The 15,019-nt window shown below is 36.6% G+C and overlaps 1 protein-coding gene across 6 annotated transcripts in view; it reads left to right on the top strand.

Moving 5' to 3' along the window:
* EPRS1 (glutamyl-prolyl-tRNA synthetase 1) overlaps positions 1-15,019 on the top strand; it is a 37,758-nt gene that overhangs the window by 5,366 nt on the left and 17,373 nt on the right. For 3 of the 6 annotated variants that reach the window (XM_085054757.1, XM_085054760.1, XM_085054762.1), the window contains exons 3-15: positions 1,537-1,636; positions 3,432-3,588; positions 4,699-4,838; positions 5,494-5,594; positions 6,822-6,948; positions 7,478-7,670; positions 8,051-8,222; positions 8,751-8,984; positions 10,109-10,193; positions 10,522-10,581; positions 10,873-10,893; positions 13,012-13,122; positions 14,680-14,816. In XM_085054757.1, coding sequence (XP_084910883.1) covers positions 1,537-1,636; positions 3,432-3,588; positions 4,699-4,838; positions 5,494-5,594; positions 6,822-6,948; positions 7,478-7,670; positions 8,051-8,222; positions 8,751-8,984; positions 10,109-10,193; positions 10,522-10,581; positions 10,873-10,893; positions 13,012-13,122; positions 14,680-14,816 — 1,638 coding nt within the window. The remainder of the gene's footprint in view (positions 1-1,536; positions 1,637-3,431; positions 3,589-4,698; positions 4,839-5,493; positions 5,595-6,821; positions 6,949-7,477; positions 7,671-8,050; positions 8,223-8,750; positions 8,985-10,108; positions 10,194-10,521; positions 10,582-10,872; positions 10,894-13,011; positions 13,123-14,679; positions 14,817-15,019) is intronic. The other 3 variants (XM_085054759.1, XM_085054761.1, XM_085054763.1) reach the window with 1 other exon arrangement.

The following is a 15,019-nucleotide window of genomic DNA, read 5'->3' on the forward strand; positions in this document are numbered from 1 at the left end:
TTTCATACATTTATTCGGTTTTGCTTGAGTAATCAAGGGGTATTTGGTTTGGTATGAACTAGTGAAAACAGTAAAAGTACGTGTCAACAGACTTTTCTAGTGACAATGTATTGGAAATGTTTTGTTTTTCTCAGTTTAAAAACGTGTCATTAAAATCTGGTGGTGTGAAATTAGGATAGGACACACTTTGTCTAAGTTAAACACCCTACTGTAACTTTTGGGTTTAGTTGTATTGGTCTTCTACATATGTACTGGATCCTAGATGCTTGGAAAGCAAGAAAAATTGAAAACAAGCAAACAAAAAAACCCCTCCCAGTGAACTATATTCCTTAGGTTTTACTGCAATTAACCTAAAGAGACTGGCTGATCCATTTGTGCTAAAAATGGGACACGTTCTAATTGTTAATATATCAAGAAGTCTTCTGTATAATTTTCAGAACTTTTGTTGATTTTTGCAAGGCTTGAGTGCTATCAAAATTCTTTTAATTTTATAAAGGACACAATGGGTATAAAAGGAAATAGAAAACAATGACAGAACAGAAGTGGAACCCTGGTTGGACAAGTTGGAGTGTAGCATTCAGTCCATTAAAGAACATTTACAGGGACTCCTTTTGTTGGTGTAAATGCTTGATTTAGTAGCAATTGGAGCTCTGGTTTTGCAATCTACATCTACGTGGGACTGTAGAGTAGAGATGAGTATTATCTTGAGAACTGATGCTTCTGATGTATCTTTCTTCCAAAGCTCTTCAGTAAATATTAATTTATCTTAGGTGATTTGGAAACCAGTTTTCTGATAGTATGCAACTTTTTTGATACTGTATATAATGTGAAAAAGGGACATGAAAAAAAGGAAAGAAGTGTGTTCTTCAGTGAGCCTTTCTTCTGCAGATCTGTTGAGAACTTTCATAAGTGGAATGAGGAAAAAGAAATGCAAATTAGCTTTTTATCTGGAGAAGACTGGGTAAAAAACAAATACAGGCAGGCAAGTTTGTTCACCAGGGGATGGTCCCTGTGAAGTGTGAATTATGTACAGGGAGTAACAAATGAATAGGGTTTTTTCACCTGACGTTAAAAACCCTTAAAACCATGATGAAGACCTCTTCTCAATTCTTCTTCTTGGAAAGAATCTTCCTCCGAGTCATCCTTCTTTTATGAAAAGAAAACAAATATTGATAAACTCCTTATAATCTGGAAAATCTGTAGCTCAGGTTATACTTATGAATTCTGTCAGATGTTGAGAGAGTTTTAGTATTTGAAAGACCAATCAGAGTCTTATTTTCTTATTTTCAGCTTAAACAAAAGTCTTTCATGTTTAGAAGCTTATTGTTCCATCTGGTGATAGAAAAGCAAGGAGTCATATTCTTTTGCTAGGTTTATTTATTTTTTTTTTTTACTCTGGTGGCCTGGTGCCTGTTGGTTCACTTGGAAGTTATTTTGTGTTTGCTCTACACATGTTACAACTATGTGTGTGCAATTAAAGTTCAACTGGAGGTAGTAATTTAACATACCTTTGTCTTGCCTCTTTCTGTTTTTTAGGCAGGTTTCATTTACTGATGTGAATTCAATAGCTCGGTACCTGGCTCGAGTTGCTGCCTCTGCTGGGTTGTATGGCTCCAATCTCTTGGAACACACTGAGGTGAGAGGAATCATAGAATCATAAAATGGTTTGGGTTGGAAGGGACCTTAAAGACCATCTATTTCCAACCCCCTCCCATGGGTAGGGACATTTTGCACTGCACAGGGTTGCTCAAAGCCCCATCCACCCTGGCCTTGAATCATGCTCTTCTCTCTTGTTTTTATTCCTTTTCTTTTTTTTCTCCTTTGGCCTGTACTCCAAGTTTGGGGGAGGGGGTTTGGATTTTTTTTACCTTTTGTCTATTGTTCTGCATTTTACTGTTAGACTGAGGTTCCAGCTATATGGGATGCTGAGGGTTTTGTTTTGCTAAGCTTGCTCCTTCTCATAAAGAAGACTAAGAAGTCTGAGCTTTGGAAGGTTTTCCTTTTCCTACCCCTGCAGCAGCTCACTAATACAAAATAATTCAGGTTGGAGCTTGATACATGGGATTTTCCTTCCTCACTTTCCTCAACTCTGTTGCCACCAGTTGCTACCTTGTAACACTTCAGTGTAACACCAAGGAACGCTGTATTGAAATCCTGAAGCAGGTTTTGGTGCATATGACAGACAAAACTCTCAGCCTGGTTTCTTTCTGGGTCTAGATCAGAATAATCTGTCATATGCTGAATTTGAAGTTGATAACTGAAACTAGCAGACAAATTGAAATTAATTTCCTTTTAATTAATTGAAATTTGGGGAGGGACTGAAGGACTTGATTCAAGTCTTTTCTACAAGTCTTCAGGTCTTTTCTACTTGAAGCTGGTGGTCATTACTCCTCAACCCTCATAACCAGTCTCAGGGGAAGTGTTGTCTTAGTATTTTGCCTGTGAGGCATTAAAATGTTGTAAGTTACCTTGTGGATATTTAAAATTTCTGTCCAAATCCCTTGTTTTTAAGTTAAGCCCAGACGTCAGCAAACATACATCCAAGACTGATATTTCTGAAATAATACTTCTTTTCACTTCTGCCTCTTTCAAAAATAATACTGTACTTGGAGAAGTACAGTGACAGCTGCATTTGTGGTGCACATATTTTGGTGTGTAACTGCAAATGACTGAACTGAATTCTGTGGTGGTTGTAATTACATCTGTGCCTGCCACGTCGGCTTGAATGTTGGAAGGATTCCCACTGCAGTTTGCAGAACACTTACATGTGAAATAGGACCAGAGGAGTAGAAGAGACATTTAGTCTCTTGCAGGGTTGAGGGATTCTGTTTATAGACAGGGCTACATTATTAACCAGAGAAATTCTTAGTATTTTTTATTTTAATGTCTTTGTGCAAAGATACAAGAAGAGACTTTTGCTGGAGAGGGGAGTAGGACTTGTGGGGGAGGAGGGGTTTGATTTCTTCAAATCTAAAAGGAGATGAAGAAGAGAAGGTAGGGACTGAGGGTAAAATGATATAGTTAACCAGCAGCAGCACCAGGAAGATGAAATAGGTGAAAATATGGTATCTAAATAGTTGAAAGACAGTAATGATTATTATATGCTCTGTGTGATAGGTGAGTACCTAAGGACTGCTTATTATTTTACTGATGGGAATAACTTCAGTAAAGTTGGTGTTTTCAGCAGTTTGAATTTATGCTGAAGGAAAAAATTAAATTTCATCATTTAGTATAGCTCTGGGTGAATTTTTCAGTGTAATTTATTTTAAATATTCTTTCAATATATATTATAATCTGATATATTTCCTGCTAATATGCCTGTTAATATTTTCTGTTCTGCTGTTAGATTGACTGTGTTTTATTCAGTTATTTAACAAGCTTAATTCTCATTCCTTCAGTAACTTTAACTATCTTTTGCCCCTTCAAACAAGATTGACCATTGGCTGGAGTTTAGTGCTACAAAGTTATCCACTGCCAGCCAGTTCCCTTCAGCCATCCAGGAGCTCAACCACTGTCTGTCTCTAAGGACCTACTTGGTGGGAAACACTCTGAGTCTCGCAGACTTGTGTGTCTGGGCTGTACTAAAAGGTATCAGTATTTGTTCTCTGTTTCATTGGCTTGCAATCAACAGGAATCTCCAATTTTCCTTTTTTGGGAATGCTAGGAGGGACACTTAGGTGTATGACAGACTGTAGACTGCTGTGACCTGTTCATCACTAGTGACAGCAATAGTATAACTTAGGAAACCCTACTTTTTTTTTTTTTTTAATTGTTGTTACATTTGGAAATTTATGAAGTGTAATCACCAGGTGGAATTATTTTTAAACTTCTTTTGTGTTAATAACTACAAGAGTGTGTTTTATTACCTGTTGCGTCAGTATGAAAACGTGCCATGTAAAATTTTTTATATATAGACCTTTCTATGACATTTTCTTAACAGAGGAAATTTCTTTGGTGTTTGTTTTAAATTATTGAAAAAGGTATATGTTACTCTCTGAAATACCCTTTGGAGGTTTAAAGAAACTTTGATGATTTTATGGATTTGGTTTTTATTTTCTCTTAGCTGTATATCTAAAGGTGATAGTTGACAATCTACCTTTCAATATAACGAAATTCCACTTGAATGCAAAATGCGTAATTAAGATTAAAAGCTAGCTGGTTTTGGTATTTTTTCAAAGTTGCTGCTCTTAAGAGAAATCTGAAGGGAGTGTCCTTTTCTTTTTTCTCCTTTTCCCCATCAGAATCATTCTAATGAAGTTGTGTTCACTAGAAAATTAGATTGTGGGAATACAGGCACTCAGAAACAAAGGGTAGTATTGGTACATGTTTCACTTATGATAAAGCCTAGAAAACATCAAATGTGAACACAATAAAAGGATATCCTGTATTTCTGTCTTGAAATAGAGTTGCTACTAATTTTGAGGTAGATGATACAAAGAAAAATGTGTTGACTGTTCCACCTCAGCTTCTGTCTTGATGAATCCAAGAAGGAATGCAGTATATTTTGGATTTGAAGGGAGTTTGTTTATTTCATTTGCTTTTGAATGGTTGCATCCCTGTGACTAATATCTCATCAGAAGAGAGAGTAAATAAGTTTTTAAAAGCATAATATTTTTTTAGTCTTAAAAAGTTACTGTTGATAAAAATAATTTTATTCTTATAATTTAATAGTTTGAAAAGTTATTTGTTTTCTAACAGGTAATAGCACGTGGCAAGAGCAATTAGAGCAAAACAAAGCTCCTGTGCATGCAAAGCGATGGTACGGCTTCCTTGAGGCACAACGTACTTTCCAGTCAGTAGGAGCCAAGTGGGCTGCTGGTACACCAAAGGTTAAAATGGTAAGATTTACTCAGATCCTCTGGAGAGAGTAGCTTTATTTCTGTAAATACACTGCAAGAAAATTTTATTTATTAATTTTTTTTAAGTTAGAGAATTAAAAATTAAAAGTAAGCAGCTGTATGGTGAACTGAACTTTTGTAAACTCTTGTTCACAGCTAAAGCTGTTGCTCTCAAATTTAGAAAGGCAGGCATTGTGTAGTCCAGTGCTTAAGTGAAATAATGGAAATATAGCACTTCTTTTAATCAGCACTGCTCTTTAGATTTATTGTTTGCTTTTTCTAAAGAGAGTTTGAGACCCTGATAGACCTGCAAAGACTGCACTCTTCAGTTGATTGAATTTGTTAATTGCATTCAGGTTAAGAGCACTAAGGTACAAAACCTTGACTAACTACTGGTTTCTTCTATGGAATAAATTAGACAAGTTGGTGGGATTTTTCAGTCCTGGACAAGATTTAAAGACAAAATAATGTAAAACTCTAGAATTAATCTTGTTTTGGTGTGCTATGAGTGACGTACTAGTTGTGAAGAAATGAATTTGGGGTCCAATGTGACAGCTTATTGGTTTAAAAAGAGACTTCGATACAGAAGCTATTATCTAGAGTTTTATATCTGATTTTACAGCTAACACAATCTGTAATTATGTCTCTTTTAAAGGCAACAGAAAAAGAAAAGAAAGCAGATGTTGGGAAATTTGTTGAACTTCCTGGTGCAGAGATGGGAAAGGTCATTGTAAGGTTTCCTCCCGAAGCAAGTGGGTAAGAAACATGAATATTTTGAGAAGGTTCCATTTGTGTTTTGTCTTAAAAAAAAGTGCTTCGGTGAGGATGTTAATCAGCTTATCCGACAAGGCTGCTAAGCCAAATGAGTGTTTAAAGCTTTGTCTCCACTAGAGCTATTTGTTCACTTCTCCTCTATACTTCTCTGCACTGTTGCCTGAACTTGGAATAGGGAGTTTAGTTGGGAAGTGATGTGCTGCTCATCAGTGGGATGAGGAGAAGCAGGAGGATGGCATTTGCATGGGTAATGGATGTGTGTACCCTGCCAGGAGCTGTGTGGATATTCAGTCTATGAATTGGGTCAAGGGACTTGGTGCTTTCCAAGGAAGCTTAGCTTTGGGAAAGGGAAGATGTATGGGAAGCTTTACTCCAGACATATCATGGAGGCCCAGGAATCCAAACTGTATGGAATACCAAAGCACAAACTCCTTAAAGACCACACAGAGGAGATGTGAAGAGCCAGTATAATAAATCAAATTTTCAGGCAGCTTTTCATTTTCTGTTTCTTCTTGGAATTGCCTGGTGACCTATAAAATTTTCATGATTGCATTTGTCCATTAAACTGGCTGTTCAGCATCGCATGACTTTTGTAGTTGTGTTTCTTACTCTATTAGTCCAGTAAAAACTGGTACTCAAATATTGTAAATTATGCATTATGTATATGTATAACATTATTCTCAGTTTTAGTAGTTTTAAGTGTCTTAATCCTGGTGTTTTAAAACACTGTTCTTCAGGGACATGTTACCCTTTTTTTGTAAGAGATATTAATTTTGTGGATTTGGGGACTTATATTTAGTTTAAAATGTGAGTAGCTTTATAGTTTCTGTTAAAATATATACAGCAATCAGAAAATTCCACTGTCATGAATGTGGTAGGTTCAGATTATCTGGTAGCTGCTACTGCGTATCATCAACAGTTGGTTTAAGTTAGTCTGTAAAAATGGAGATAATTGCAGTCCAATCTTTAAATCCATAGCAACAGTCTAATTTACAGATTTAGATATTTTTAACAGTTAACTACTGAATTTGTAGCTAGGACGAAACATAGTCTACTTTCATAAATGTATAGTATTTCAACAAATATGCTAGGTTGGTCTGTTTGTTACACTTAAGTGTTGCTTTCCATTCTCTCTCCTTCCCTCACAAATAAAGAAGCCTAGCTGAAGTAGTCCTGGTGTATATATATATTTTTTTATATCCTTTTTAGGTATCTGCATATTGGTCATGCCAAAGCTGCCCTGCTAAATCAGCACTACCAAGTTAACTTTAAAGGAAAACTTATTATGAGATTTGATGACACAAATCCAGAAAAAGAGAAAGAAGACTTTGAAAAGGTATGATAAGAGAGCAGAGAAATCCATTCACTGTGTAGCTAATTCAAGGGGAACTGACATGCAGATCTGCTAATGCACACTTTTTTTGCACTATATTTTTACAACATCAATGTTACACTTAAGTTTTTAGGATTTGAAGAAATTCATGTCAGTTTGCCTTAAAAAGCTTGAAGCCCTTTTACTGGTAGCTGGTTTTCTTACCTTTCTCCAGTATTTATTTTACAGTATGTAGAAATGCAACTCTTGCAATGTTTCCATTGCACAAAACTTAGTCTTTAACAAGTAATTTGTTTTGGCTTTCGTCTCCTTTTCTTGTCCTACTTCCTTCTTGAAGTTGTCTGACCTCATGTGATTATAGGCTGTGAATGAATGATAAGTGCATGCCTCTCTTTTCTTTCATGCTTGTTCTTATGGCTTATCCTTCCTCGACAATGGAGCATTAAAAACCCCACATCTGACATGAAGAGGATGAAGATTTAAGAAAACTCTCTTTCCTGAATATTACAGTGTACAATTTCACACTTTGCAGGTTATTCTTGAAGACGTTGCCATGCTGCACATCAAACCAGATCAATTTACATATACCTCAGATCACTTTGAAACAATAATGAAATATGCTGAGAAGCTTATTCAAGAAGGGAAGGCATATGTGGATGATACTCCTGCAGAGCAAATGAAAGCAGAACGTGAGCAAAGAGTGGAATCTAAACACAGAAATAACTGTAAGATATTTTAAGCTTCCATCTTGCTTTCTTATCTTTTTGATTTGGCATCAGAACTTGATTTTTATTAACAAATTTGAATGAGATTACTAAATTGTGTATCTTTAAGGTCCTTTTGGGGACTTGGAAGTGTTTAGTGCTTTGTTCTACAAGGCTGGATGGAATAAGTATACATTTAGACCAATGCAGTAAACTTATGTGTGTATGAATTCATCACCATTCATTACCACTTAAAAAACTTGCAAACATAAAATGTGTGAAAAGGGATTCCAGTGTCTAGAGAGGGGTGTGACACTGATTTTTGTTGCTGCAGTAATAAAATGTGGTTGTGTATCAACTTCATAATACCTTAGAAAATGGTTTGTTTCTGTTGTTCTTAGGTGTTAATAAGAATCTACAAATGTGGGAAGAAATGAAAAAGGGAACAGAGTACGGACAAACTTGTTGTCTACGAGCAAAAATAGATATGAGTAGTAATAATGGATGTATGAGGGATCCAACTCTTTATCGTTGTAAAAACCAGCCTCACCCTCGGACTGGAAATACCTACAAGTATGTCCACTTTTTCCTTGTGTGGCCTGTAGCTTTTGCTCTTTTCAGGGCATTTACAATTCCTTAGTAAACTTCTTTTGATACTTGGAACCTCCTAGCATTTTTCAGCCAGAGTATGTTCAGAGTCTCCTGACTTTCTGGAACTGAAAAGTAATTTGTATAAGTACAAATTACTTTTAAAACCTGTGAGTTTGCCATCATGGTCAGCAGTGAATATTATTTCAGTTTTGGTCCTTATATGTGTTTGTCAAGTAGCAGTGTAGGATTGCTTTTTTTAGGCTTGAATATTAAGGCTGTGATCAGTTAATTTCTTAAAGGCCTTTCTGTGTCTTTAAAATATATTGCCCTCTGGATTTTTCTGTGGACAATTTGTTGTGTATGTGTTATTTTAGTCTTGATCTGAAACTTTTCAGGATCAAAGGTTATAAGTATTTATAATACATGAATATAAACTGTGCTGAATTTCAATGCTTATGGGGGAGGAAGGTGTTTTGTTCTGCCCTGCTAATTAAAGATCTTTTTTGTCAGGGTTTATCCCACGTACGACTTCGCCTGCCCCATTGTTGATAGTATTGAAGGTGTCACACATGCATTGAGAACAACTGAATACCATGACAGAGATGAGCAATTCTACTGGATTATTGAGGCTCTGGGCATAAGGAAACCATATATATGGGAGTACAGCAGGCTAAACCTCAACAACACTGTGCTCTCCAAGAGAAAGCTCACGTGGTTTGTCAACGAAGGCCTTGTGGATGGATGGTATGTTCCATGGCTGGAGATCAGCAGTGTTCCCTAAGATTCTCATGGCTGGCATATTCACTTGCTGTTTTGGACAGCATGAATGAATATTTAAACAATATATAAGAATATAGATAAATTACAGTGGCTTCTACATGTATAGTTTGTCTGTTTCCTGCTCTACAGTAGCTGTGTGCATACATATTCATGTCCTGTAATAAACATGAGGCAGCTTATTTTTGGACTCTGGCTCTTGCTGTGAGTGCCACTTATGCATTTTCCACTCTTGAGTCATTGGATGTTGGATGTTGTCATTGGAGTCATTCCTAAGCAATGCCAGAAGAGGGCCTGGGTTGAAGAACTTCTGGTCCTGTCCATCTAGTCAAATTAATCCCACTTCTCTCCTGCCTGCCCTCCCCCTCCTTCTCTGTAATAATTTTTTCAGGTTAATTTGATTTCTGCAGTGTTTGGTGGACTAGTTGCCTAGTTGTCAATTGAGTTGGAAGCCTAGATTCCTAGCTTATTTATGGAGCCACTTTTCTAGAGCCAAATTTATCCTTTCCTCTCCCTGCCTGTTTTTTTTCCCTAGAGGTGTATCTGGTCTTACGATGACCTCTTCTTCCCTAAGCCTCCCTGTTAGGTACTTAGCAAGGTTTGATTCATGTTCCCACTAACTCATATGTTACATTGCAGATTAGGCCTTTTTATTTCTTCCTTAAAAGAAAAAAAATAATAGAATTCTATCACTTATATTATCAACAGATAGCATTGTTACTGTCATTCATCTCTTTCTGGTTTCTCTTAAGCGAGAAAGAATCAGGCTTTCTTGTTTCAAGTTCAATTTTTCAGGTGCCATTGGAAAGGGAGTAATGGAGAGGGACATAACTTTTGCCTTGCCAGGTTTTGAGAGACCTAAGATTGCACAGATACAGGAAAAGGGCCACTTTACTGATGGGTTCTTTTCCTGAGGTGAAGGAGAAAACCTCAGTCTTTTCAGTTAGGTGTTCTCACCTAGCTGTGAGTTCACTTAGTAAAGCACACTGAAGCTGTGCCTTTTGTGTGTGGCAGTATTAGTAGAGTTCTTGATCAGTGTAGAATTTAGTGGATTTAGCATGTGACACTAATGAAATGCCTTTTTCCACCAGGGATGACCCAAGATTTCCCACTGTGCGTGGTGTCCTGAGAAGAGGCATGACAGTTGAAGGGCTAAAACAGTTTATTGCTGCTCAGGTGGGTGTTCTCTTCTGATTCTTTGAATCTCACTCAATAAGGAGAAGTTTTTGTGAAACTTCAGTTAATGTGCTTGTCACTGGGAGGTTTCTTTTGAAGGTTTGCTACTTTGATGTGTATTACTTCAACAATATTAATACCTGTGAGTAGGTCTCCGCAAAATAGGCTTGCAGGTTTCTTACTTGAGAAGGGGTTATTTTGCAAGCTCAAAAACTTTTTGATGAAAGCAAACCATACAGGGTTTGAAGGTTAAATGACTTTGTTTTAAATTAATTTAAGAGCTATGATATTTATATTAATGTGTTTTTGGTTTTGGGGTTTTTTCCAGGGCTCCTCTCGATCTGTCGTGAATATGGAGTGGGACAAAATTTGGTCCTTTAACAAAAAGGTATGTGCTTACTTGGATCTGATGCTACTCCTGGTATCCTCTTTCTAGGATATGTAGAAAATCCAGCGTTCATTGGAGTGCTTATCACAACAAGTAGCAGTTGCAGAATGCTGCGTCATTTGGCACACTCTCAGGAAAATGGAATGTCCCCCCTTCTAACCTGAAGAAGCACTAATCCTGTTGATTCTCCTATACCAGTACTTACTTGCCTTACTTAGTTGTACGGGAAAAGATAATGATATTTGCTGTAAATCTGATCTGAAAACTGCATTTCATTTTTCTGCTTTCAAGCTGCGAGCTATCTGTAAGAAGGTATTACTTAATGCTTTTTACCTTAGCATATAGCTTACAGTGCTGTAAGCATACATAGCATAAGCTATCATTTTGCAGCTTCATAGCACAGTCACACTTGCTTGTATAACAGGAGCTCTACAAACCCACTGAAAATGCATTATTCCTAGTTTTCAAAGGCTGCCCACGTCTGGTTTGGCTGATTTGTCAACATAAACACAAATCTCCCCCGATTTGGTTCACGTTGGCCGCGTTTCCTTTCTGTGGCAAAAGGACGAACGCGCTGCGTACTCTGCCTGTGGAGATGAAGCCAGCAGTGCTGAAGTTTCTGACTGAATGGCAAATCAGGAATATTGCATCTTGACATGATGAGTCGCTTTTTGGCAGCAGATGCTTGGACACTATAATAAGGCGATTTGTTTTCATGAGGATTGCATATTTTGTGTGATTGTGGAAACACCTGTTATTTTGCATTGGGATTCCTGCTTGGTTTTGCTTAGATAGTACGCAGGTCTGTTCATTTAAATAGTTTTTGCTTGTCTGGCATGCGTCTTGTATTTCTTCATGTATTTTGCATTTGATTTGCTACATACACGTAGGTTTATGAATTGGTTCTTTCTGTTGCTGCATAAATATATTTATGACAAACAACTGGTTTGAGGGGAAAAATCCACAATGGGCTGTCAAGGCTCATATTTTTTTAATTGACTTTTAAAATTAATTTCTTAGACCTCTGACTCAACTCCTTGGACAGCACCATGTTTATTAGCTAATTTTATTTACAGATTGTAAATTGTAATTTTATTTACAGATTGTGCGGATTGTAAGCTATCTGCAATATGAGCAAAAACAACTGGCTGCTTGCAGGTAGTTCTGAACTCAAAGACTTCATCACTGTGAGATCTCATATTTTGAATGTGATCCTGTAATTTTTAGCACCTGTCACCAGAGGAGGGATTGTGAGTTTTAATGAATAAAATAAAGAGCCTGGTAATAACACTATAAAATCTAGTCATTTAATTATCAAAATTGTTATATTAAATCATATAATACTCTTACAATTTGAGATACATACACAAGTCCTTTTTCAAAGTGTATGTCTAACATTTAGAAATCTGACTTCAGTAACTACAAACTTACAAAAGTGTGTCTTCTTAAAAGTATATCATCATATCACCTTATTAGCCAATGTCAAGTAATTAGAAGCTAAATTCTTTTCTCTAAAATGTAGAAAAACATATAGCTGTGTAGCTTTTCACTTGAGCAGGAATAAACCAAGGAGAGCAAAAGTCACCTTACATTAATAAAAGCAGGTGTTTTCCTTTGTGTTAATTTCCAGTTGAACTGGTAGATCTCTGATATTCCTTTTGCCCTTAGATGACTGCTTTACTTGAATTATGTATTTAAGTGCTCTGAACACTTTGACAAACCAGTATTACAGGTATGAAAAATGCTGTGAGAAACTACAGCAGCTAAGCTTGGTAATGGGCAATAAAAATACAGGAAGACATCCTAGTGGTATCTTTTTCTTGCCAGATTCATGTTGTAGAAATCCTAATGAAGTAAATTTTATGGTGTTGCCTTATTATAGTATCTAATGTGTCTGTAGTAAAATTGCAGACTTAATTGGTGCTTCCTCTACAGCCAGTTCTGTGACTGATTCTGCTGGAGTACTGGCCTGGAAAATGAGTATGGGATCAGGTCTTGTGCTGCTGGAAAAAGAACAATTCCACTGATAAATTATTGCTTTAAATTTAGATACATAGAGAGAAGGTCATCCAGATGTAATAGTCTGTGTGCACAGTAAAACTATATCAGAGTACATCTTAATATCTTCCATATGAGGCACTGGGGTGTAATTTGGATTACTTCTGGTGTCAGTAGTACCCAATCCAGTTTTCAGTCAGAGTATTTTAGTAAAGATTGGAAATGGTAAACTATTACCAGTGTTTTCTCACCATTGTGTAGCTTTGAATGAAAGTGATGTTAAAACAAACTTTGAATAAATGCAGTAACACAAAGATTACCAGTTAATATTCCTTTTTTGTTGTTGTTGTTTTTGTGATTATTGTTCTGTACACTGTCTTATTTCTCTATCAGGATCATATATTCATGATCTACCTAATTTGTTTTCTGTAGGTTATAGACCCAGTAGCACCTCGGTACACTGCTTTACTGAAAGATGCAGTGGTCCCAGTAAATATTCCTGAAGCTCAAGAGGAGATGAAAGAAGTGGCTAAACATCCAAAGGTTCTTGCTTTACTCTCTTAATATTCTTGTACTGCAGCTCAGTAAGGTTGGAAACTATCTTGGCTTGGAGCAGACAGCAAGGAGAGTCCTGCTTTTAACTTGCTCAGATAGCATGAGATCTATTCAAGGCATACCTTTTTTCCCTTGGAATAGTCAAAAATCGTGCAGCTAGCTACTAAACGTTTGTTCTTTTAAGAGGGAACTGTTTTTGTAAATACATAGAGTGCACTAAAAGGTGCCCTGAAAGGCCTGTCTGGGAGTTTTCAGAAGAGTTTACAAGAGTTTCAGAAGAGTTTACAGAGGCATTACAAGCCTGAAGTGCTGCTCAGACTGGTTTTTGTGTTGTTTGATTCTACCTTTCACAGAGAAGTTAAATATTAAATTTTATACCAGCTTTACAGGTATAATACAGTAGACACTCCTTATCCATTAACAGTGAGGTGTTTCTTAAATGGTTTATAAAATTAGGCTTATGTGGAGAAGTCATATATTAACCTGTTGATTCTGTCAATCTCTGGAGTTTTTAATATGACTTTCAAGTTTGTGTAGCAAATAGTTCTTATCAAAAGCTAAGAACTTTCTAATTTGATACTTTCAGTATCCAGTAAACAGAGTAATATCGCTTGAAAGGGAAGTTTGTTACTGGTACAATTCTTTCCTGGTAAATTAACAAATATGCTTTCCTTTGAGTATGGTGTCTAAAATTGTGCTTGTACTTCACTGAAAGCATCCCTTAGCTTTATATACTTACACTGAGAAATGAGTGAATATTGCTGAGGCTTTGCTTAATTTCTTTGTTTTGGTTTTGTTGCTCTGGGTGTTCCTGTAGCCATCTCTTCTAATTGAGAGGTGGACATGGAGTTTCCCCTCCTCCCCATGGCTGATAACAAGGAAACAGGTTTTGAGCTGATGCAAATGGGAATTATGATTCTTCAAGGCTCAAAAAGTCTGAAGATTGGTCAGATGCAAGCCAGCATATTAAAAGATTGATAGGCACAAATGCTGCCTCCAATATATAATGAAATAAATACTGACCAGAGGAAACAAATTGCAAACATCTGATCAGTTGAAAAGTCTGAACTTACAGCTGTTGGCCTTTTTTAAAAAGTAGAAGTTCATTTCTATTGTTGAGATGCTTTAAGGCTGAGTATTTTAAGTGATGTAGTTCTGGTTTCTGTCTTCACAAATCCATGCAGCTGGAAGAAACTCTCTATATATTTCCAAACTAACTGTATGAAAACGCAAAAATGAGATTATGAAATTAGTTGTGAAGGGAATTTGCGTAGCAGAATGGAAACTTGAGAAAAACTTTGGGTTTACCTATAAGGTCTTAAAGATGCATGGACCTTAAAGAAATGGAATACACTATCAGTGGGGTTGGAGTTAATACTTATTAGAAGCTGGGATTTTTTGAATCTGTGGTCAGGGCAATGCGTGCAACACCTGTGAACACGAAACTGGAGAGAGCTGTGGAAGAATACTATAGCTTTGCATTACTGTTATTGTCCATCTGCTGTCTTCATCTGTTTTCTTTGAAATGTAAACCATTTTTCACAGAATGCTGACGTTGGGTTGAAGCCTGTGTGGTACAGCTCCAGAGTCCTGATCGAGGGTGCAGATGCAGAGACGCTGGCAGAGGGAGAGGTGGTTACATTCATAAATTGGGGCAATATCATCATCACCAAATTAAACAGGTAACCTGTTTACTGGCAGATGAAATTAAATTTTGCTTTTCAGATTTTTGTTGATTTTTCTTTTAATAGGAAGCTTGTAGTGGTAAAATATTAGTGGTTGGCCATGAATGTCCATCCTATGATTCTGTATCCAGAAATGTACTTTGAAATGTGCAACAAAACTCCATTGTAACATAGAGTGTATTCTACTGTAGATTCAGGTT

Source organism: Lichenostomus cassidix, chromosome 3 (genome assembly GCF_008360975.1).
Source record: "Lichenostomus cassidix isolate B80296 chromosome 3, HeHo_3.0, whole genome shotgun sequence".
NCBI lineage: Eukaryota > Metazoa > Chordata > Aves > Passeriformes > Meliphagidae > Lichenostomus > Lichenostomus cassidix.